Source organism: Salvia splendens, chromosome 4 (genome assembly GCF_004379255.2).
Source record: "Salvia splendens isolate huo1 chromosome 4, SspV2, whole genome shotgun sequence".
NCBI classification, from domain to species: Eukaryota; Viridiplantae; Streptophyta; class Magnoliopsida; order Lamiales; family Lamiaceae; genus Salvia; species Salvia splendens.
This window is the reverse complement of record NC_056035.1, coordinates 6,464,638-6,485,326: the sequence shown is the minus strand read 5'-3', so window position 1 is coordinate 6,485,326 and position 20,689 is coordinate 6,464,638. Positions and strand designations below refer to the sequence as shown.

The 20,689-nt window shown below is 36.3% G+C and overlaps 4 protein-coding genes across 5 annotated transcripts; 1 reads left to right on the top strand and 3 right to left on the bottom strand.

The window, feature by feature from the left end:
- Window positions 1–120: 120 nt before the first annotated feature.
- LOC121798197 lies at window positions 121–2,921 on the top strand. Of its 2 annotated transcripts, none has more exons than XM_042197075.1 (6): window positions 121–248; window positions 347–544; window positions 1,181–1,345; window positions 1,739–1,936; window positions 2,112–2,209; window positions 2,282–2,921. In XM_042197075.1, the coding sequence occupies exons 1-6, from the start codon at window positions 179–181 to the stop codon at window positions 2,414–2,416; spliced, it is 864 nt and encodes a 287-aa protein (XP_042053009.1). In that variant the 5' UTR covers window positions 121–178; the 3' UTR covers window positions 2,417–2,921. The 2 variants fall into 2 exon arrangements, with proteins under 2 accessions (XP_042053009.1, XP_042053010.1); XM_042197076.1 differs by having other exon boundaries at window positions 2,278–2,921.
- A 401-nt stretch (window positions 2,922–3,322) lies between these two features.
- On the bottom strand, window positions 3,323–6,105 carry LOC121801650. The gene is made up of 7 exons (XM_042201188.1): window positions 5,773–6,105; window positions 5,602–5,682; window positions 5,337–5,513; window positions 5,003–5,173; window positions 4,641–4,853; window positions 4,466–4,554; window positions 3,323–4,278 (listed from the first exon to the last, which is right to left on the bottom strand). Exons 1-7 carry the CDS (start codon window positions 5,870–5,872, stop codon window positions 3,610–3,612), a joined length of 1,500 nt encoding a protein of 499 aa, XP_042057122.1. The 5' UTR covers window positions 5,873–6,105; the 3' UTR covers window positions 3,323–3,609.
- A 1,672-nt stretch (window positions 6,106–7,777) lies between these two features.
- LOC121798196 (probable alpha,alpha-trehalose-phosphate synthase [UDP-forming] 8) lies at window positions 7,778–12,928 on the bottom strand. Its single transcript, XM_042197074.1, has 5 exons — window positions 12,682–12,928; window positions 8,893–10,917; window positions 8,531–8,798; window positions 8,108–8,443; window positions 7,778–8,007 (listed from the first exon to the last, which is right to left on the bottom strand). Exons 2-4 carry the CDS (start codon window positions 10,872–10,874, stop codon window positions 8,120–8,122), a joined length of 2,574 nt encoding a protein of 857 aa, XP_042053008.1. The 5' UTR covers window positions 10,875–10,917; window positions 12,682–12,928; the 3' UTR covers window positions 7,778–8,007; window positions 8,108–8,119.
- Window positions 12,929–16,293: 3,365 nt separating this feature from the next.
- Window positions 16,294–18,600, bottom strand: LOC121799639. The gene is made up of 3 exons (XM_042199064.1): window positions 18,466–18,600; window positions 18,154–18,374; window positions 16,294–17,450 (listed from the first exon to the last, which is right to left on the bottom strand). The coding sequence occupies exons 1-3, from the start codon at window positions 18,578–18,580 to the stop codon at window positions 16,473–16,475; spliced, it is 1,314 nt and encodes a 437-aa protein (XP_042054998.1). The 5' UTR covers window positions 18,581–18,600; the 3' UTR covers window positions 16,294–16,472.
- Between the last annotated feature and the right edge of the window lie 2,089 nt (window positions 18,601–20,689).

Here is a 20,689-nt window from a genome sequence, read left to right as displayed (position 1 = left end):
CTTAGTTGAGAAATTTCTTTCCTTTTTTTCCCCTTTCCTTTTATTTGGGGGTATTTGTAATGTTTACAAAAGATTTGGGGTGGTTTCGTAAATATTACTGTAAGATATAGATAGGGTAACATTGCCTTTTTCACTTGTGCACATACAGTCATCTTCTCTCTCCCCTTGCAAATCGATCATGGCGCATTCCAACTTTTCCCTCTGCTTCGTCGTTGTCTTCCTGCAATTTTGTGTGATTCTGGTCCAAGGTAAAAGAATCGAGAAAATATCAAAATTTTCGGTTAAAAATCGAGCCATTTGATCATATTACGGAATTTGGAAATTTAGTTAATTGTTATATTTACAGTGGCTGGTGGAAGTGAGGAAATCATTTATGAAGACGGCTACACAGTCACCACACTCATCAATGGTGACAAGTCTAACATCAAAGTCAATCCTCAGTCCATCCTGCATCAATCTCCGCCGTCCGATCTCTTCATCATTCTCGACTCCGTTGCCAGCACTTTCTACACCGCATTGCTGCCTACAACCTCAACCTCCAATGGTTAAAAACTTTGATCTTTTTATCTAGTACTCCAACCAAACTGTGTTTTTTACTGAATTTAGGGTTAGGAACAGTGCTACACTACATTTACTGGGAATGAATTGTATCTCAAACTAACAGAACACTGTCCCAAACTCAAATGGCTGTTTCATGACATGGAGGTGGTTTTGAAAGAATTGTACAACAATGATCCTTTAGTGCAGGACTTTCATTTTTTGTGTCTCTTTAGTGATTTTATTCTAATTAAGTAGTACAAACAAAAACAGTAAAATATTGTTTCACACTTAATTTAAAGAATGAGTGGGAAATGGTTGTATGCTAAAATTTTGTATTTGGTGAGATAGATTTGGGTTGGAGACTTGGAGGTGGTTTTCAAAGAAATGCATTTATCTTAGAAGGTGCCCCAAATTTGATGGTTTGATTTAATATGCTATTTCAAGAACGTGTTCTATATGTTTGTGTGTTATGGGTAGGTTCGAATCGGAGGACGTGGTGCCGTATTTAGGGGGTCGTAAGTTAATACTTGAAGTCCATGATTCAAATTTTTAATTTACCTTATCTTTTATTGGTGAATACTAATAATGGTGAATGGAATTTACGATATAATGAACTTTTCTTGGGATCTTTGTCTTGCAGAGACTGTGATGAAGAAGCTGGCAGGAAATGAAGTGTTTGGGTATGTGGATGGTGACTTGGCTTCAGCAAAGTTCAATAAGCCAAAGAGTTTTGCCGTTGATCTCAGCGGGAATTTATATGTTGCTGACCATCGTAACTATGCCATTCGGAAGATCACCAAATCAGGTGGATACATCAAGGACATGTTTAAGCAGACAATAGATTCTTTTGCCTGCTTACAAACATACATCATTGTTTCAGTGTCAAGGAGACCAATGAATACTGAATCAATTTAACTGGTTGAAGTAGGCTTGCTATATGCTCTTTTTAAAAACATTTAGTGAAGCACATTCACAAACTTTTACTGATTTAAGGGATACTTGTATGTGATGCATTTATGTTTTTATACTGCAACTGACAGGTTTTACTGATACACCTGTTGTTCCTTCTTATTCTCATACTACAAGAATCATTTGATTCTAAATAATCTTAACACTTCATATCTGGCCTCTAATGGAGAACAATAATCATGTTCTTTACATGTCGTGTTTGATTCCTATCTTATATTGTATATTTCAGGTGTGACCACGATCGCTGGAGGTTATTCACAAAAGGCTGGCCATGCTGATGGACCTGCTCGTGATGCATCATTTTCTGATAATTTTGAGTTGGCCTTTATCGCTGAAATGTGTGCTTTGCTGATATCTGACCATGGCAACAGATTAGTTCGTCAAATAAGTTTGAGACCAGAAGATTGTAGCAGGCAGTCTGGCTCTGGTGAGAACTGCCGTATTTTTTAGGTTCTTTGTTTAGTTTCATTATTCCTCTCCAGGAGTTTAACTTAGTACTTCCCTACTGCTACACATATGAGGAGTGTTAAGTTCTTTCATGACATGACTGCATATATTGCACATTATCATGTCTGTCTTATGGTGCCATTGATTCTTTGCAGTTCTGGGAACCACCTCTGCCTGGCTTCTTGGTATGGGACTCTGCAGCGTGATCAGCCTTGCTGTTGGCCTTGTCATCCGCCCATATGTTATTCCATATGTATGACTGGCCGCTTATACATACAAGTGAGTTGCGTAATAAAACCATTATCTAACTATACTTTGTAGACAGGAAGGCGTCAGACGTTATCAGCTCCCTTGGACATGGACACATTGCCAAATGAGTCTGGAGAGACAAGTACTGATGCTCTGCTCAGACTTGAGAAGCGCAGTTGTTAAATCTACAGTATATTTGCGCGGTCAATAGATCATTTTGCTCACCCTCTCGCACTTATCCCTCATGTTTAGGTGTATGCCATTAGAGTCTCGTTCTAGTTCTGGAAAAAAAGTGTCTTTGTTGGACATGGATGAAGTATGTAGTAGTAGTAGCAGTAGCAGTAGTAGTAGTAATGCAGTCATCTCACAGCAGGTGGCAGATCAACTGAAAGATCTGCTCACTTTTGACAAAGGGCTTTTGATGGCACCCGTGAATACCGATGAAACGGCAGAGCCAGAAAGCAAGCATGAGCGCCAAACGATTGATGGTATGATTAAGGCAAACCTAGCTAGTTTTGAAGGCGAAGCTCTTAAAGTCGACTCCTTTGACAGCCGGTTGGGATTGGTGAGGCGAAGATGAAGTATATGTCATCCACGCTATGTGTCCTCTTTGTTGTCGTATTAAGTATTGTAAGTATGATATAACCAGACAATGCTTGTTTCTATAGCAGCAAATGCTTCAAATGCATTATGGCAGCTCTATGCTTATTTTGGTATCTTCCCTCTCCCTCTCTCTCTTAACATTCCAAGAATATGAATAAAACTGAGATAAATCTAAATTGTGATCTGGCTAACAGATCCCAATAATTTGGCCTTACTTGGTCACGTGAGAACGTGCTCGGACCCTCAAATTGTAGTGACAGTCCACTGATCTAAATTAAACTAATGAAACGTCCAACAGCATGAGATGTTTTTTTAACTCAAAGACATTCTTGCAAAAATAATTTTATTAAGATGAATGTCTGTATCTGTCTAGTTTATTGTAGCTCACCACTCAGTATTATATTAATGTGAGTCGATATAAATTATTTAGCAACATTGGATCCGCTGACAAGTGACAACCCCAACTACTTCACTCTAAAAAACAGAGCTTAAATTAACTTGATCAACTGAGAAGTCGCTTTGCCTGCATAGTTCAATAAATAAAATAGAGTAGTAGTATTTAGTTACTGAGGAAAATTTAATTAACTTCCACCCATTTTCACAGGATCGGTGAAGTTCTGCAACAGAAATAGCCATTGTAAACTTTGCACTACCCTACTTCAATCAACAGATTCCACTCTTAAAGAAGGTGTACTAAAACTGTAATCTTGCATCTAGCTATATTCCAGATTCCACAACCGAATCCCTTTGGCAAGTAGTCTTGATCAAATCAAAGAATAGTAGCTCTGTATGCATAAGTGATCAATCGTCATGATTGTAGCCAGGTCTAGACTGAATGTTGTGACCATCATAGTAAGAAACACCATAGTTTAGGGGCTTGATCACCACAGTTTCTCTCCTTTTGTATTGCTCTTGTACTGCTCCAAAAAGTATCTCATTGGTTGTCTCAGGGCTTCGCTCGTAGTAGGTCTGAGCAGGTGATGCGTGATACTGATGAAGATGCTGTTGTTTCTTGGTTTGCTGCTGCTTCTGAAGATCGCCATCCCATCCAGAATAGAAGGCACGGCTCTGCCTAAGCTGCTGCATTTTCTCCGAGTCTTTAGTCATGAAGGCATACGTCTTCTTAGGAGTAGGAGCTCTGGTTTCAATGGAGGGAGGCTCGTCTTCATGTGGTATAACGTAGCTCTCCTGCACGGGCCAAGCATTTGAGTACTTGAACTGCTGTTGATACGGATATTGGGCCTGATACTGAGTGTTCGGTTTTTTCTTCTTGAAGATGGGAAACACTGCTCCTAGAATATCAGCAGCAGATTCCCCCGTTTGTGCCACCAGCCTCGCCAAAGATCCCAGAAAGTTTTCTTCTTGCTTTTCCTGCTCATCTTCAGATGGAATCAGTGGTGGCCTCATCATAGATTTTAATGGCTTCTGAAAGTCACTTTGGGGAAAACTCTCATTCATGGCATCTTGATCCTTCAAGAGCAAATAACAACATAGTGTTATCAAATATAGATTAGAAGCAGCAGATTCAAAACAAAGATCCATAATCACATTTTTCTTCTTTCTACACATTGCCAACAATCCTCACCACAAGAACAATTATATACTAGTACTACTTTCCGGAGATGAAGTGTGATGCAATAAGTGGATGACGACTCACATTTTCAGAAGACACAATCAAACCAACCCTGCGTTGAAGCAAAGCAAGCATGTAACCAAAGAAGCCAGCTGCTACAAGCACAGCAATTCCTGCAAAAAAAAGAAGAAAGGAGTTATAAGAGTTAGTACTATTTGTGAACTTAACGTAACTAAGATAATCATATCATAAAATTTACCTAGGGGGAAGCCACTCCCATACTGATAAGCACAATCATCAAAATTGAGTTGAATCTCCCTAATTGCCTTGTTTCCACGATCGATGACAAGGAGGGAGCAGCTGCTTCCAAGATATACCACATCAAAATCATTTGAAAACTTTGCATCCTCACTTGGTCCATCCACATGTCCACCTCCACGAACCCGTTTGCCCCCAGCAATTGTTGTGACCCCTGAAAAAAATTGAACACGGCAGAATCAAGAATGAGTCATGTTCTATTAGTGATTCAAGTACATACGAAAGGACTTAATAACACATCGAATCGCCTGTAGTTGATTTCATATGTTAGATGCAATGAGTGTTTAAAGTATATCAAATCACCTGCATCACTTATCTTCCGGATCGCCATGTTATCTGTGTCAGCAATGTAGATATTGCCTCTGTCATCAACAGTAAGCCCCTTCGGATGATTCATTCTTGCTTCCCTCAGTTTCCCGTCCACATGTCCGTAGTATCCGTCTTCCGACCCTGAAACCAGCCTCGGCCTACTATCTAAATTCACCAAAAGTACATAAGTTAGTCATCATATAAACAAGGAAAAGCAGATACCTATAATCAAAACTGCTAAGTTGATGTTTATGCAATTGATCAATAACAAACCAAAAACACTGTCAGTTTGTTTGTTCTCTTCCCGAATCAAATAAACGGAACTCACACAATGACAAGGATGAGCCAATCTTGTAGAGATTACTGTTAGAGGAATCCAAAATGAGAAGGTGGCCATCTGGCAAGACCTCGACGGAGTAGGGCTCAATTCCGAGCTTGCTTCCGTCAAACACGGTCTCCACATTGTATCCGCCCTCGAACTTCATTATCGGACGCCCAGAAATGGCTGCAGATAACGTACCATCAGATATTTTTCAAAACAGTGTTGGTGGAAGGGAAAAGGAAAAGGAATGGAATCAAAATCCAATCGTCACCAGTTTTAGTAGTGGCCTTGAGCGACAGAGTCCATTTCATCAGCATCGAGAATGCGTTTGAGAAAGCCCCATTAACAATCCCTGTACCCAAAAAAATCAAAGAATTTCAGCACAGATCAAATGAGAGAGAAAATTCTAAACCTCGCACGCAAGCACAAAGCGTGCACTTACTGGCGGGTGAGGAAGGAGCAGAAATGCAGCACACGCCGCCAAAGAGGAGAGCGAGAGTGAAAAGCAGCACAACAGCATTTTTCCCCATTTTCAACGCCATTTTTAGCAAAATGCGATGCAACCAGTTAAGAAGCTCGGCATTTGCTGGAAATCAAACCCTAGCAGAGAAAAGGGAGTGGAGTGAAAGGTTTCTTTGTGGGTTTTGAGATTCTTGACGGAAAAAGGGAAGGTGGAGGAAAAAAGTATGGACTTTGTGAGGGGCGAGTGCGTGAAGAGGAGAGAGTGATATGAAAAGAGACAAGAGAGAGAGAGAGAGACGGTTGTGAGGGCCACTGTGTGTTGCTTACTGATTTTGTTTAATTTTCAATCAATTAATAAAAACATAATTTAACACCAAATTTTTCCTTATTTGTTAGTCAAAGTAGATTCTCATCTACATTTTTTCCAACACAATTTAACATAAATCCTGTTTTCCAATCATATTGGATTGGAGTGCTTTAGATATGAACTTTTTAAAACATTCTTTCCAGGCAGTAATGAAATAATAGGAAAGTAAATTAAGTTCATCATACTATCATACAACGTTAAAAAATGGAGTACTTATATGTTATCTACAATTTTGATAATTCAAAACAAGAATGTGCAATAAATATTTGTAATATACATTGTCAAAATTCATTAATCGCTTTCATTTTAAGCAACAAGAAAATGTCAACAATTATGTCGTGGGACACTAAATCCCATGGCCTATTAATATTATGAGGAATTTACCTTTAATCAATTAATATATTTTGAAATAATGATATTCAATATTCACCATCAATTGTTGGGAATGGACTTATTTCAGGGGCCCAGGCAAGTTTGCAAAAAGGCAAGTAGGTCCACAATAGATTGGCCCATTAACTTTATTCTCTCACACACACATCAATAGCCAACTGTATTAGAGGCTAGTGGGCTTTTTAGCCTTTATGCATTTATGAAAATTATGGTTTGCAAAATCTAATTTGGCTACCTGAAAAAAGATTTACTACTACTAAGTAGGAGTAAGTACTAGGAGTACTACTATTATACAACTATAAGGGAAATGCAAATATAATTATCTATGCACGACCAACAATTAAAAGTTATCATGAAACATTGGATGTCAATCTTTAAAATTATTATATGATCTGACCACATATAGTGCAAATCATAGTATGACATTATAAGGAAGTATTGTTTACTTTCACGAAAAGTTATATTTTTTCATTTTTATTCATCTACAAAAATTAATTCGTATCTATTTATAAAAAAAATTATCACGCTTTATTATCCACATACATGCATATTTACAAGTTATGCATATACAACACATCACTTCAACCAATTTTCTCTCTTTTATCACATTCTTGAATCATTATTTTCTCTCTTATATTTTATTACCTGTGCATCAAAAATATATCATCAAAATATCTACTAATATAAATTTTTTCGCAAAATAAAATATAATATAATGAAAATGTATAATTTAAGTGGCAATAGATGCCACTGACATTGTAATGAAGTTTAAGTTTTGGATGTGTTGTTTGAGAACGACGTTTAATTAATGTGTCTTTTTTATTTCGGATCTTGTGTATGTCAACAAGTCAAATCATCTTTTTGTAGAAAAAGATCTAGTATCGATAATTGCATTTTGTATATTTTGGTGTTATTTATCAAATACCATGAACAACATATCCACTATATAGCTAGGTGTAATCACATGCAAGCCAACTTTATATGAATCTTATCTTATTGTCACGAAAACTATCATGATAAGATCTATAAAAGTGTAGCATAAAATGTGCCCACTATTACTCATCCATCTTGATAAGCACGATAACGATGTAGACAATTCATTACACTTTTCCCAATTTTCCTTTTATTGCGGCTGGCTAAAACATAAACAAAAGGCAATGAGCCATGATTTAAATCACCTAAAAAACCAAATGAACAATATGATAACCAAATAATTGAAAATTCCAGATGCAAAAACTTCAAACATAAATAGAATGCAGAAAAGGATATAAGCTGAAATCGTGATGAAATTAGGATTACATTTAAAGGAGCAATTTCAACTATATACAAAACAATGGTGGCATCTAAGCAATGAAGAGCAACCATTATCAACATCTGCATAACTACAATATGCTCTTCTACACTATCAAGTATTTCACCACATCCCACGAGAAGATTTTACCTCAACGTTTCCACACCCTATTCAAAGTCAGAACCCGTGTCAATTTTTCTTTTTTTTTCCTTTTTTTTAACCTGGTCAGAACTCAGAAGTCCAAAAGCAAAAATATACAAAACCTACCTTCGACTTCGGTCAGAAAACTCTATCGAATGCGACCTTGAATTGGGCACTACGCTGAGGATTCGGGTTAGAAGCTCTGGCAAGACCTCGAAGCATCCTCACAACATCTGCAGTGTCATCAAGATAGTACTTAGCCTTGCTCGGCTTTTGCCCAACAGTGCAAGCGAATATCGCTGGAACTGCAGTGCCGGATGAATTAGAGACGGTGTTTGATATGCTCTCAAACATATCTTCATCTGATCTATCATCCCCTATACACATGACAAAATCTGGTGCCTCGCCATCAGCGGCCAACATTGAGAGCACCTTCTCAGCAACCAAACCTTTGGTCACTCCCTACAGATGAGAGATACATCAATATGATAACTCATATCCATAAAGTCAGAGAGTTGAAGTATTTGTGTGTATGAGAGAGAGACATACTTGCGGCTTAACTTCAACTATATGCAGACCCCTTTGGACAACAGCAGGTTCATTTGCAAGAACATTTTCTAAATGATCTAGAAGTTCCATGGCCTGGCAGGAACCGAAGTCAGGGTCAGCATCACTGTGATGCCAGACCAATGCACTCTCTTTAACTTCCATAGAAGATCCATCAGTTGCCTCCATGTAATGTTTCATAATGGGTTCGACAATTCCTTTCCAATCAAGATCCGCAGCTAATGACTCCCACTCCGAGGTTTTGTTCCACCTGACAAACAAAGGAAATAATGATGTTGAGTTGCATCAAACGCACACCAACATTCAGTAAAACATAAGTACAAGGACAAGATTATGTTCAATACCTTAGAAAGTACCCATGTTCAGCAGCCAGTCCCAAATTTTCACACGGAGCAAGCCACTCACTTAGGGGATCCCTTCCTCTACCACTAACTATGAACACCGTGTTATTAGAATCATTGCTCAAAGCATTGAGCATATTCACCACTTCAGGACTTGGGAGTTTAACCATGGAGGATTGAGATACAACAGTACCATCATAGTCTAGAAATATAGCCCTTCTGTGAGTCCTTTTATAGGATGAAACAATGTGATCAACTGACAACTTCCTAAAACTTGGAGAAAGTGACACAACCCTGAAACCCAAGCCCAAGCCGATGCCCCAACAGCGCTTGTCATAGTGATCCTTGCAAGCTCTCTCCAAGTCCTGCATGAAGCTGCGAGCCCAATAAGCGATATCATGAGAGCTAACATATCGATAGTGTTTCTCATGCCGCAATTGTTTTTCTGCATCAGCCATGGTGATCGCCATGTTCATGGCCTCAGCAACAGCATCAATATCCCATGGATTAACCCTAATAGCTCCACTTAAAGAGGGCGAACAACCAATGAACTCCGACACGACAAGTGTGCTTGTCCGGGGAGATTCTGGTTTTGTACCAGTAACTTGATCCATTATAGAAGATCCCTGTCGGCAAACGATATATTTATATGGGACCAAGTTCATCCCATCCCTCACTGCATTAACTATGCAACATTCGGCTACAGCATAGTAGGCGGTCTTCTCATACCGAGGAGCATGACGATCAATCAAAATAACAGGTACATAGTCCGAACAACCATACAGCTCATTAATTCTTTTAGCAGCATTGTATGTTTCCTTTTTTACTTCCTGAACATCTTTTCCAGAGCTCCTTGCAGGATTAACTATCTGAACCAACACAAGTTTACCTTGCAATTCTCGATGCTGCAGCAAGAGCTGTTCAAAAGCTAGTAACTTTAGACTGATTCCTTTGAATATATCCATGTCATCAACTCCAAGAATCACTTTCTTTCCATTGAACTGTTCTTGCAATTCTTTGACTTTATTGCACGTAGAACGCAGATTCAATACAGATTCCAGTCTCCCCATGTGAATACCTACTGGGAGGATTTTGATGTAGACTGTTCGACCAAAGTAATCCAGTCCAATGTGCCCCCTTTTGGATTCATAGTCGAGGCCTAGCATTCTACCACAACAAGACAGGAAATGACGAGCATAGTCAAATGTGTGGAAACCTATTAAATCAGCATTTAGTAGTCCTTTCAGAATTTCATCTCTAACAGGCAATGTTCTGTAAATCTCTGATGAAGGAAATGGGCTGTGAATAAAAAAGCCAAGCTTGACACGGTTATAGCGCTTCCTTAAAAAAGTAGGCAGCACCATGAGATGGTAATCATGAATCCAAATGAAATCATCCTCTGGATTGGCTATTTCCATGACCTTATCAGCGAATTTCTTATTTGCAGACACATAGGCCTGCCACAGTTGTCTATCAAATCGATCTCCATGATCTGGGCACATAGGCAGCATGTAATGAAAAAGAGGCCAGAGCTGTTGCTTACAAAAACCGTAATAGAATTTTTTCTGGATATCAGGAGGAAGAAAAGTGGGTACACAATTGAATTCATCTAGAAGACTCTGTGCAATTTCCTCCTGTTCATTGGCCTCTATTTCGATCTTTAGAGATCCCACATATATAACTTCAGTCTCAGGCGAAAACCCATCCTTTATTTGTAAATATATTGAATCTTCATCCCAACTAAATCGCCATTTACCAGTCCCATTATCCTTTTGAGCTATCAACGGCAACATGTTTGTCACGATAATTTTCCTCTCACGGGAAACAGCTGACGCGCTATCCGATTCTACATCACTGTTCCCATTTCCATCACCTATAATTCCAGGGATAGTCATCACCCTTGGAAGGCTTCTGGGAGTTGGAGGAACTTCCGCCAATTCTCCAGAAGCCAAGTCAAAAAAATTTCCACATGATCTTGAGGCCATGGAACTTCCAGAGAAAAGTCCCCACGAACTTGTTCCTCAGAAACTGCAATTATAGAAGTCAATGAAAAGGCTACCATAACTTTTTCTATCAACGAGTCTACATTACATAACAGAACATTTTAGATACTAAATGTAAGCAGTACACTTCTGCACTTTGGTTAACATAAGTTCCTCAGCACTCAGTTTGTAAGACAAAACTTGAACTTAACAAGGTAATGGGATTAAAAAGAGAAAAGGGGGAATTAAAATGCTCCATTTCTCCACAAATTAAATAGATACTCTAGTCTGCAAGCATCACATCAACCCAGTTGATCGAATAAAAATGACAAATCTAGAACGAAAAAGTAATGAAGTAGGTCTACTGCACAAGAAAGAAAGAAAACAATGACAAACCAAGATTTAAAGGAAAGCATCAGTACAAATGTATAGGAAAAACATTGAAATGTTGTTGCATTAGTAAATGTCCAAATTACTAGCATTGGCTGATCAAAGCATGCCGAGGAAACAAAAATATTCTATCAAAATTAACATGCTAATGTCTTAACAGAAAAATGTGGATAACTGAGTAGACACAAAACTGTTTATAAAATATGTGCTCCATCCATCCCAATGAAAATGTCTCACTTTTTTTCTTTTTGGCATGTCCCAAGTCCCAAAAAAGATGTCACATTTCAATATTTGATATAAAAGTAAACATCATTAATACATCCGACTATTTTTTTTCTCTATTCATCATTACTACTACTACATTTACCTTTTTCTCTCTTCACTAATACATTCAACTAAGTTTACACTCTCCACTTAACACACTAAATAACACCTCCTAAAATCTCATACAGCCCAAAAAAGTGGGACAACTTAGTTGGAATGGAGGGAATAATACACAAGAAAGACATAGATTTACAGATCATGCACAACAAAATTGATATCTAGCAGAATTTAATAGCTAGACTATAATACACGATGCACTAATACTAGTTGCGGACTTGAGGTCTTACAGACGACTGAACAGCAGAAGGCCAATACATAGATTTTTTTAGTTGCAGATCAAAATTCGAGCCAAACAGTAGTCACATTGCAATATCTTCATAAAAACGCAAGCAACAAGTCGCAGGAGCCATCACTGTGCAGTTATAACTATACTAATACTAATACATAATTGGGGCAAATATTTAAACTTTTGAAACATGATTTATTCAAAGGATGTTGTAACTTGTACGGATATATCCACCCAAGGTTACCAAGAAGAGCAATTAGAGAAAGATGGAGATATATAAGAACATATCTAATGCAAATATGCATGTATATAATGAATGACTGCTAAAATTCATAGTTGATCAATAAAAAATGATTGAATGGCTCTCGTGCGATAAACGTGTTCTAGAAATCACTGGCTTATATTTGTACAAGGTACTCAATACTCAAAGCATTGATTTCTAAAAAAACCACACAGACACCAAAGAAATAAAAACAAATTTATTCACCTTAGCCTGAAAAAAGGAGATTTATTCCCAAAGCACGATACTCGGAATTCAACTCCAGTAGGCAGGAAAATGAAGTTGAAACGACATCACAATAAAATAATATAAAAGTTGGTTGAACGCTACAAGATTAAGAAACGCAGATCAAATAGCAAAAAAACACACCAAACTCGAAATTTTCATGTAGTAACTTCAAATATAAAAATCAGAAGAAGAAGAAGAAATCTCGACATATTCCACAATTTGTAACTAATACACAGAAATCCAAGAGTCAAACGAATAAGAAAAAATAAAAAATAAAATAAAGAAGACGCGGAATCGCTCACCTTCGATCACAACAATAAGCCGTCGACGCTAGGCCGATGAACCTTCCGGAATTTGTCCGTGGTTGAATAGAGGAGAAGAGAATTGAAGAATCGCCGATAGAAAGAACAAATTGTAGAAATTAGTATTCGGCCAGATGGATATAGTTTTTAGAGAGAGAGTGGGTGTGAATTTAGAGATAGAGAGAGAAAGAAAGATAAAGATAAGGATTAAGTTTTAGAGAGAGAAAGTAATAAATGCGGCAAGATGGATAAATGAAACAACTGGCAGAAATGTCGAAAAAAGAAAATTAGAAATGAAGTGGAAAATGCCGCAAGAAGAAATGGATAAAGACGAGTAGACACTATAGTCCGGATGTGTGATCTAAAACCTAGCCTACTTCTCACCCCACTCTTTCTCTATTTCCGCATTTACCCCTACTTCCTCCTTATATTTACCACAATTATGTGTGAATGGAAATAGTTAGAATATGGGTCCTAATTTTGAAATTTTGGAATTCATTTTTCTCATTTAAAACATATACTTATAAGTATTAAAATTTTTGAATTTAAATACTTTATAAGTAATTTTGCAATTTTTGGATCAGATTTCATAGCTCGAGTCTCAGATTATCGGGCAATTCAAATTAAATCACATCCATTTTTTTTAATTTTTGGATTTTCGGGTCAAATTGGATTGCGCTAAAATCCAATCCAAATGCTCACCCTATTTTTTTCTTTGAAATTAAATTTACATAAGGTGATTAGCATCTTAATCCCTTTTAACTATGCCAAAAAATGCTAATTCACTTTATTTTCCCTATCCATTCTTACATTATTTTATCAAGACGACAAATTTTATACTTCTTTAAATTAAATTAAATAGAAAAAGTAAAATGCAAGAGCGAATAAAAATTCTTACTAGTTTTACACAAGTTTTTATAAGGAATACACATCACTTTAGGCGCAAAGAGTATTTGCAAACGCAAGAACTATTTGCTAATACACAACTAATTTCCTAGAACGAGTGTTGTAAGCCGGAAAAAACATAGTAGTAGTAGTATTAAGAGTGTGCAAAATTCTAGTCGTGCTGAAATATTGAATAAGAATAAAATTGTTTGTTTAATTACAATTGCAAGGAATTCAATAGAGAATAGAATACTGTCATTTTCAGATAGATAAAGACGATCAAAATTATTTGTTGTTTAAGTTTGTTTAATCTTATGGCGATAAGAGAAATCCTAATTAACAGATCTTAATTTTAAAAAAACGCTGAATGCAAAGAATTTCATTTGCCCCATTGTTTATCGAAGAAGGCGTACAACTTGGTGGCGTTGAAGCATTTTTATTGGATATTCCAAGTCAAATGTAGATATGCAAATCACTAGTGCTTCCAAATTGTTATTTAATTTGGTAAAAGATTAAGACAAATAGTTCCCTAAAGAAAAAGGTAAGTCACCACCACCTGTAGCCTGCATTTTTTGACTAATCACGAGTGAGATCTAATATATACACGTATACTATATTATATACACACATATATATAAGTTTAAAATTCGTTATGAAAATAATCAAAGAGACATTCTACAGTTTGTTTTTGGTGAAGTGGAATGTGAAATATTTTTTATAGTAACTGACTTTATCTTGAATCCATTGAAATCGCAAGAGATGTTACATTTAATCATTAAACCTAAACTTAAGGTCATTCTTTAAACTTATGTACAGATCAAGCAATGCTGTATTCATATATATTTTTTATTTTTAACAGGACATAGTAATGTTATTGCTAATTAAATATGACTTTTGGTCCTACATAAGTCCATCTTTCATCTGTTTAACAGTTGTTGATAGTAAATTACCATCCAACATTAATTAAACCTAGTCTAACTTATTCAGTCAATCACACGGCAAACAAATACTAGTATATTGATTAGATAAAAATTATAGTCATATATTAATAATATTAGGATTGTTGTAATTCTCCGAAGGTTGTGATGAAAAGGAGGTCTAAATCTAAATTTGTTGCCTTCAGTTAATGCATTTTATCCACTTATCTATTTCTCCTTCATCTACTGCAATTATTGCATCTTACTACCACTCTTTATTTTCAACCTATATTAATATACATAGAAACATATACACACGTGCAAAATTATAGTACTATCAACAACAATGATATAAATATGGATCTGCCTGTCTTTCATCTGCTTCACTCTGTTGATACATGTAATTATAAGTGTTATTCTACATTAAAATTGTATACTGTGTTTGTAAATTTGGGATGTCAAACCTAAAATAAGTAAAAATATTTAATTTAAAACAATGTCTATATATCTGCTAAACTGGCCATTTTGTTTTAAGAAGCCAGGAGCATATTAATACATTGCATCATTTTGCCATCGTATAGTCTCTTAGACTTGCTAAGCTTTAACATGGAGTATCTTTTTAGCCTTGCTCTAATTTGTATTTATTGCGGGGATAAAATCTATCACAGAGCAAATTAATACTCCATGAAGGATGCCATCGACACATGCCGGCGCGATTTGGGGATGCCACCCATTGGAGATGATGGCGCCGAGACTGGCGGCGGTGACCACGGCACCGAGACTGGCAACGGGGGCGACGCTGAGGGTGAGGAGTGAGCCGGGGGTCACATTTGTTGAAGCTTGAATTATTTTTTTATGAATATGTAATTTTTTTAAATTTAATTATGTAATTTTTTTTAATGAAGTTGTTGCATTTTCCCCGTCCGTATTCGTGTCGAAATGTTAATTCCGTAACGTAAATTGAATATTTGTGAATTTTTTTATTGCGGAAAGTCCACGCGGGAAGGGCGATGGGAAGGGCATATTGTGCAGTGGGAAGTCCTTATGACGTGGTAGGAGGGTGTTAAGTCCTTATGACGTGGCATGCGGTGTTTTTGGGAAGGGCGGAGGGACATCCGCACCATTGGAGATGCTCTTAGCACAACAAAATCTAACATGTTTTTGTACGTGACTTTTTATCCTATTTATGACGAACTTTTAAAATAATTTAAAATATCATAAGCCTTTCACATTTGTCCATGTAAAATAAGTTTTTGCTGATAATATTTTATTCGGATTAAGTTGGGCTGGGAAATAACACATAAAGTGAAAAATTTATAATATTTCATATAAGTTATTGGAAAATGAACCATAATTTATAATTTTAAAGTTCAATATCATTTTTTTAAAAGTAGCCGACTTTACGGTTAATTTTATTTTACAGGTAATTATTTTCTTATTTACATTATTTAATAAGTATAAATTTATTTTATTTTATTTTTTCTTTCTTGAATGGTCGCGCAGGGGCTAGAATAGCGAACCTAATGAAGTCTGAATTTGAATAAAAAATAATACTCCAAGAATGTATTTTTTTTTCAAAGAATAATAAGAATGTGTATACAATGAATGCAATGGAAATATGTGATGGAAAAGAGGAGCAGGAAGAAGTCCTAAAAATTATTCAAAATATTGAATAAATTAAGCTCTTCTGTATTGACTTATTAGTATAAGTTTACACTACATATATAGTACGAAATATTTAACCTGTCTTAGCCAGCCCATGGTTGAGATATTGGGCCTTTATCGATCTACACATTGACCTCAGCCAAAATTCAAATTTAATCAAATCTTCATTAATTTTTACGCCGCTGCCATAAAATGAAAAATGAAGTAGTAGTAACTAGTAAGAGTACTAAGTAAACAACGTTACCAAAATCTAAAAGGATGTACAATTAATTATATATGGAGAGACAGCAGCATCAGCATCAACATCAACATCAACAGCACAAACTATTCCAAGTGCTGCAAAATTTCTTCATCTTCCAAAAGGATCCGCCCGCACACGTCCCAAAAAGCAACCAACAAGTAGAAGATGAAGATCGAAGCACTCAAAACTGCCAGGAAAATGCAGTACGTGTTGAAGCTGAGGTCCCTTCCGCGGAAGATGAAAATGCAAATAAGGCCTAGTGCACCACCAAGTCCGCTGGCAAGTTCTCCCAAAGCCGACCCGTATCTCTTCAAGTGAGATGGAGCCTGAGTTTCGTATAGCGACTGAAACCCGTCTTTCGCTACTTCCACCATCAGTGCCAGTATAAAGAACTGCGGAGTTAGCCAATACACGCTCATCCCAGTCCCCATAGCAATGGTGCAGCATGCCACAGAGTACAACAATGCAATGCCGATTCTCAGGTGGTTGTTGCGACCAAACCCCCTGAACAACGCTGCGGTGAATCTCAGCAAATTGTCAAGTGAGAGAATTGCAAATAGATAGTTGCGGCCACTGAATGTGCTGGCTTCTAAGAAGAAGAAGGTGCTTGCAGTAGAAGAAACTAGGCTTAAAATGAGCAAACAAAACCATAATAACATCAGATTCACTGGCCTCGTCGCCTCTATTCTTCTCCGATCGTCTGCCTCTGTCGCTCTGACATAGCTTGTCATCATTGCATAGTGGTTGTAAGAGTAGGATCTCAACAAGAAGACGGAGAACAAGCACAACATCATAGTGATTAAAACTAGAGCGAGTTTCTCAAAGTGCAATCTCGGCAAAGGCTCCAAGGCCACTAAGGAGACGGGACTCCACAAGAGTTTGCTGAGTCGTTGTATCTGATAGTAATCTTTATCCATCGGCCTGAAATGATCATCAAGAACTTCTTTCATAGTGACCGTCAGCGCCGCTTGCACCGAGGCCATTACCACCATTGCAAGGCACCAATGAAGCTGCTCTTTATCGCCATTTCCAGCCGCCACAAACATGTAGTATATCACTCCCTGCCAATATTACACTCGCTTCACTAACATAGCATTTGAAAAGAAGGGGCAAATTGCCCTGTAAACCAATGAAACCAAAGACGGATAAAGCCGCTAAACTATAAGATAAGTAAGCCTCTCCAGACCATACAAGGGCGCGTCGAGCCCACGCAAAGGGTTTAGTTAAGATATGCCAGATTCCACATTAACAATATGAAATTTGATCAAATTCTAGTCCTACAGCTTTAACCTAAACTTCTGTCGAGTAGTACTTAAATCTAAAATTAATGCCTTTTGTGAGTAATATAAAAATTTGCAGAATTGTCATAATTTGATCAAACCAGCTTGTTGTTTTCCGGTAATTTGCACTAAAAGTAAAATGATACTCCAGTTTTACAGTTATTTGATTAAAGATGTCAACAGACTGGATTTTAAAATTTTTGCTTGGATCTGGATTTGGTTCAGAATTGAATGTAGACCCAAATTCATATTTTGTACTACTATTTCAACCTAAATCCTAAATCCAGCAAAAATGGATTGAGGTCAACGGAACCATTCTCATCTAAAATAGACTACTCTTTTAGGGATGGTTTAAATCATAGTCGTTCAGGTTAATTTGGGTAATTAATGTTTAGATTTCAACAAATTAATAGTGTTTTGATCAAATTAAAGGTTATGAAATTTGAAAATTCCTTCAGTATATTTAGATTTTAGCTAGACTTACGAGGACGGAAGCTGTAGCGGAGAAAACCACAACCAAGAAACGGAGCAAGCAGCCCCCGGTTGCGTAAGTGAACGCCACCACGGAAACACTGCTTATCCCTTGGTGCAAATTCACTACCACAATACTCGGGAGGTCGCACACTTTGCCGGCGCCGCTGTGGGGCAACGGCGTGATTAAGATCCTGACAAATGTCTTCTCCATCATCGTGCTCCATACCAGCCCTATGTTTTTGTAGCGTAATCAATACATAAATACATGATGATGATGATAATCTACGATCAGATTAATTTTTTTCGATTGCAAGATTTTTACCTAAGATGAACAGGGTGGATTTGATGAGGATGGTGTTGTGACGAAACCAGCTCCTGACTGCACGAAAGCAGTTCAGACAATCCATGGCGCTTGCTGTTTTCCTAAGGAAATTCATCTCTCTAATATTTTTACTTCCCAAAGTTCTAATCCTGCTAACGAGTAGTTAATGGTATTTATCCATGATATATCATTTTATGACAATGACATTTGATTAGACTGTTATTTTGATTATCATTATATAGTCCTATTATGACCGAATTAATGACGACCTTCACTAAACCAACATATGGGAACGAGTAATATTTCTCTTGCCAACGTAAACTTTCTTACTTTTTGTAACCTTTTCAAACACCCAACCAATTATTATTTGTATCGCAGCGTGGCTTTTTGTTATTTTTTGGTATTTAATTTGACTGCGTTCATGCAATTGCTATATTGATTTATATAAGTTATATTTAATTTAACTACAATTGATAATTCATTTTAATCAAGGATGTTAATAGAGCCAATCCATTTGGGTAATTGTTGGGCTATTTGATACGGGCCATTCAGGTTATAAATTGTCAACTCTGACGAGTAAATCTTCGGATTTCATCTAACCCGTAGTTCAATATAGTTTTATGGAGTAATACTTTTCTATTGATCATTTTAAATCTATATTTAATAAGTGAATACCCATACAAATTACTGTTATTTCAATTCGAAACGTAACTCATAGGTTGAGGGGGTGTTCGGTTTGCAAAATTGTATCCGAGATTAAATTTGTAGTGTGTTTGGTTCATGAGATTCAACCTCACAACTCAATCCTAGATGGATAATCATGGGATAATTAGTCATATAGCTATCCCCTAACTAATATAATCTCACAACTCAATACTAGATTGTATCTTGTATTAATTTATCTTAGAAACCGAACATCACCTTTATTTTCAAATAATGAGTATTATTCTTAAACCCTTAACTTATAAAATTATCGGGCTATTTAGTATGTAGGCACAATATTTTAAAATGTACGAAATGGAGTATAATTACTAATATGAAATGGAGTAGTATAATATGCAAACATAAAATGCGTGGTTCAATTAATCAATTGTGAATTTATTTAAGTTCTAAATGATCAATTGAGAGAAACACGGAGTTCTGTTAATCCATTGAGGATTTAATTGTTAAATCTTGGAAAATTGAAATTGAAAAAAAATACTATATTGGAAAAAAGTAAAAATTCGATTGATTCAATTGGGAACTAATCAATTCAACTGAATCGAATTCATATACAATTCGAATTGAGCTTGTAAAGATTAATACGACTAATAATTTTTTGAGTTTGGTGGATGGGTGGTTGGGGGATACCTTATTAAGAACAAAGGTTTTCTGTCGTTGACAAATTGCCTCCGCGGTGGATTTGATCAATTGGGGGTGGGTATGTATCATTGTCAGGTAGTAATATATATCGATAGTTTATGTCTTATTGTCTAATGGATATGGTTGTTTTTAATTTTAACTATTATGAGTTAAAATGATCAATATTTAACCAACTGTTTAGGAGTATATGATTTCTGGCAGAAAATTAAATTAGATCATATGTACCCTCCTAAAATAGATAATTTGGATTGGTAATATTTATGCAAAATTGATACTAATGGAGTATATAAGATAGTGAAAGAGTAAAAGTGGTAGAAATGGACAATGAGAAACAAATTTCAAAGATGAAATAGATTAGTTTTATGAGATGGAAGAAAATGATAAAAAAACTGTCCAATTTGTAGGGACGAGAGTGAATAATATTTTTCTATATCTTTGAAATGTACAAACTTAACATTGATCAGTATTTTAAAAATGACTAAAGTTCAATTTTATTTCCTTATATTGGCTCTAAAATTCTTTTTGGTTTCATACATTAAGTTTATGACCTTTTAATCCCTAATATATTATTTTGTAACCTTTTGGTTCAAAACATATTGTTTTGGTCCAAAATAACCATTTTTTTGTTAAAATTAACAGCCAAAATGTTTAATCAATTTAATAACTTAATTATAATCTAGGACAAAAGTCCAATTTCGGTCCCGTACATTTTCCATAAAATTCTTTTCAGGTCCCATATAAGTTTGTGACCTTGTTTGGGACCAAAATGTATCAAAACAATATGTTAGGGACCAAAAGGCCACAAACTTAATGTATGTGACCAAAAAGAATTTTAGAAAATGTAAGGACTAAAATTGGACTT

Bases quoted from the DNA above. Each gene is read 5' to 3' on its own strand.
- LOC121798197 (XM_042197075.1), top strand. From the start codon at position 179: ATGGCGCATTCCAACTTTTCCCTCTGCTTCGTCGTTGTCTTCCTGCAA. The intron at 249-346 runs GTAAAAGAATCG...TTATATTTACAG, and splicing joins TTGTGTGATTCTGGTCCAAG to TGGCTGGTGGAAGTGAGGAA. The intron at 1,937-2,111 runs GTGAGAACTGCC...GATTCTTTGCAG, and splicing joins TAGCAGGCAGTCTGGCTCTG to TTCTGGGAACCACCTCTGCC.
- LOC121801650 (XM_042201188.1), bottom strand. From the start codon at position 5,872: ATGGCGTTGAAAATGGGGAAAAATGCTGTTGTGCTGCTTTTCACTCTC. The intron at 5,683-5,772 runs GTAAGTGCACGC...TTTTGGGTACAG, and splicing joins TGCTCCTTCCTCACCCGCCA to GGATTGTTAATGGGGCTTTC. The intron at 5,514-5,601 runs GTGACGATTGGA...CGTTATCTGCAG, and splicing joins CAAGGCCACTACTAAAACTG to CCATTTCTGGGCGTCCGATA.
- LOC121798196 (XM_042197074.1), bottom strand. From the start codon at position 10,874: ATGGCCTCAAGATCATGTGGAAATTTTTTTGACTTGGCTTCTGGAGAA. The intron at 8,799-8,892 runs GTATTGAACATA...TTTGTTTGTCAG, and splicing joins GAACATGGGTACTTTCTAAG to GTGGAACAAAACCTCGGAGT. The intron at 8,444-8,530 runs GTATGTCTCTCT...TCTCATCTGTAG, and splicing joins TAGTTGAAGTTAAGCCGCAA to GGAGTGACCAAAGGTTTGGT.
- LOC121799639 (XM_042199064.1), bottom strand. From the start codon at position 18,580: ATGAATTTCCTTAGGAAAACAGCAAGCGCCATGGATTGTCTGAACTGC. The intron at 18,375-18,465 runs GTAAAAATCTTG...ACAAAAACATAG, and splicing joins ATCCACCCTGTTCATCTTAG to GGCTGGTATGGAGCACGATG. The intron at 17,451-18,153 runs GTAAGTCTAGCT...TAATATTGGCAG, and splicing joins CCGCTACAGCTTCCGTCCTC to GGAGTGATATACTACATGTT.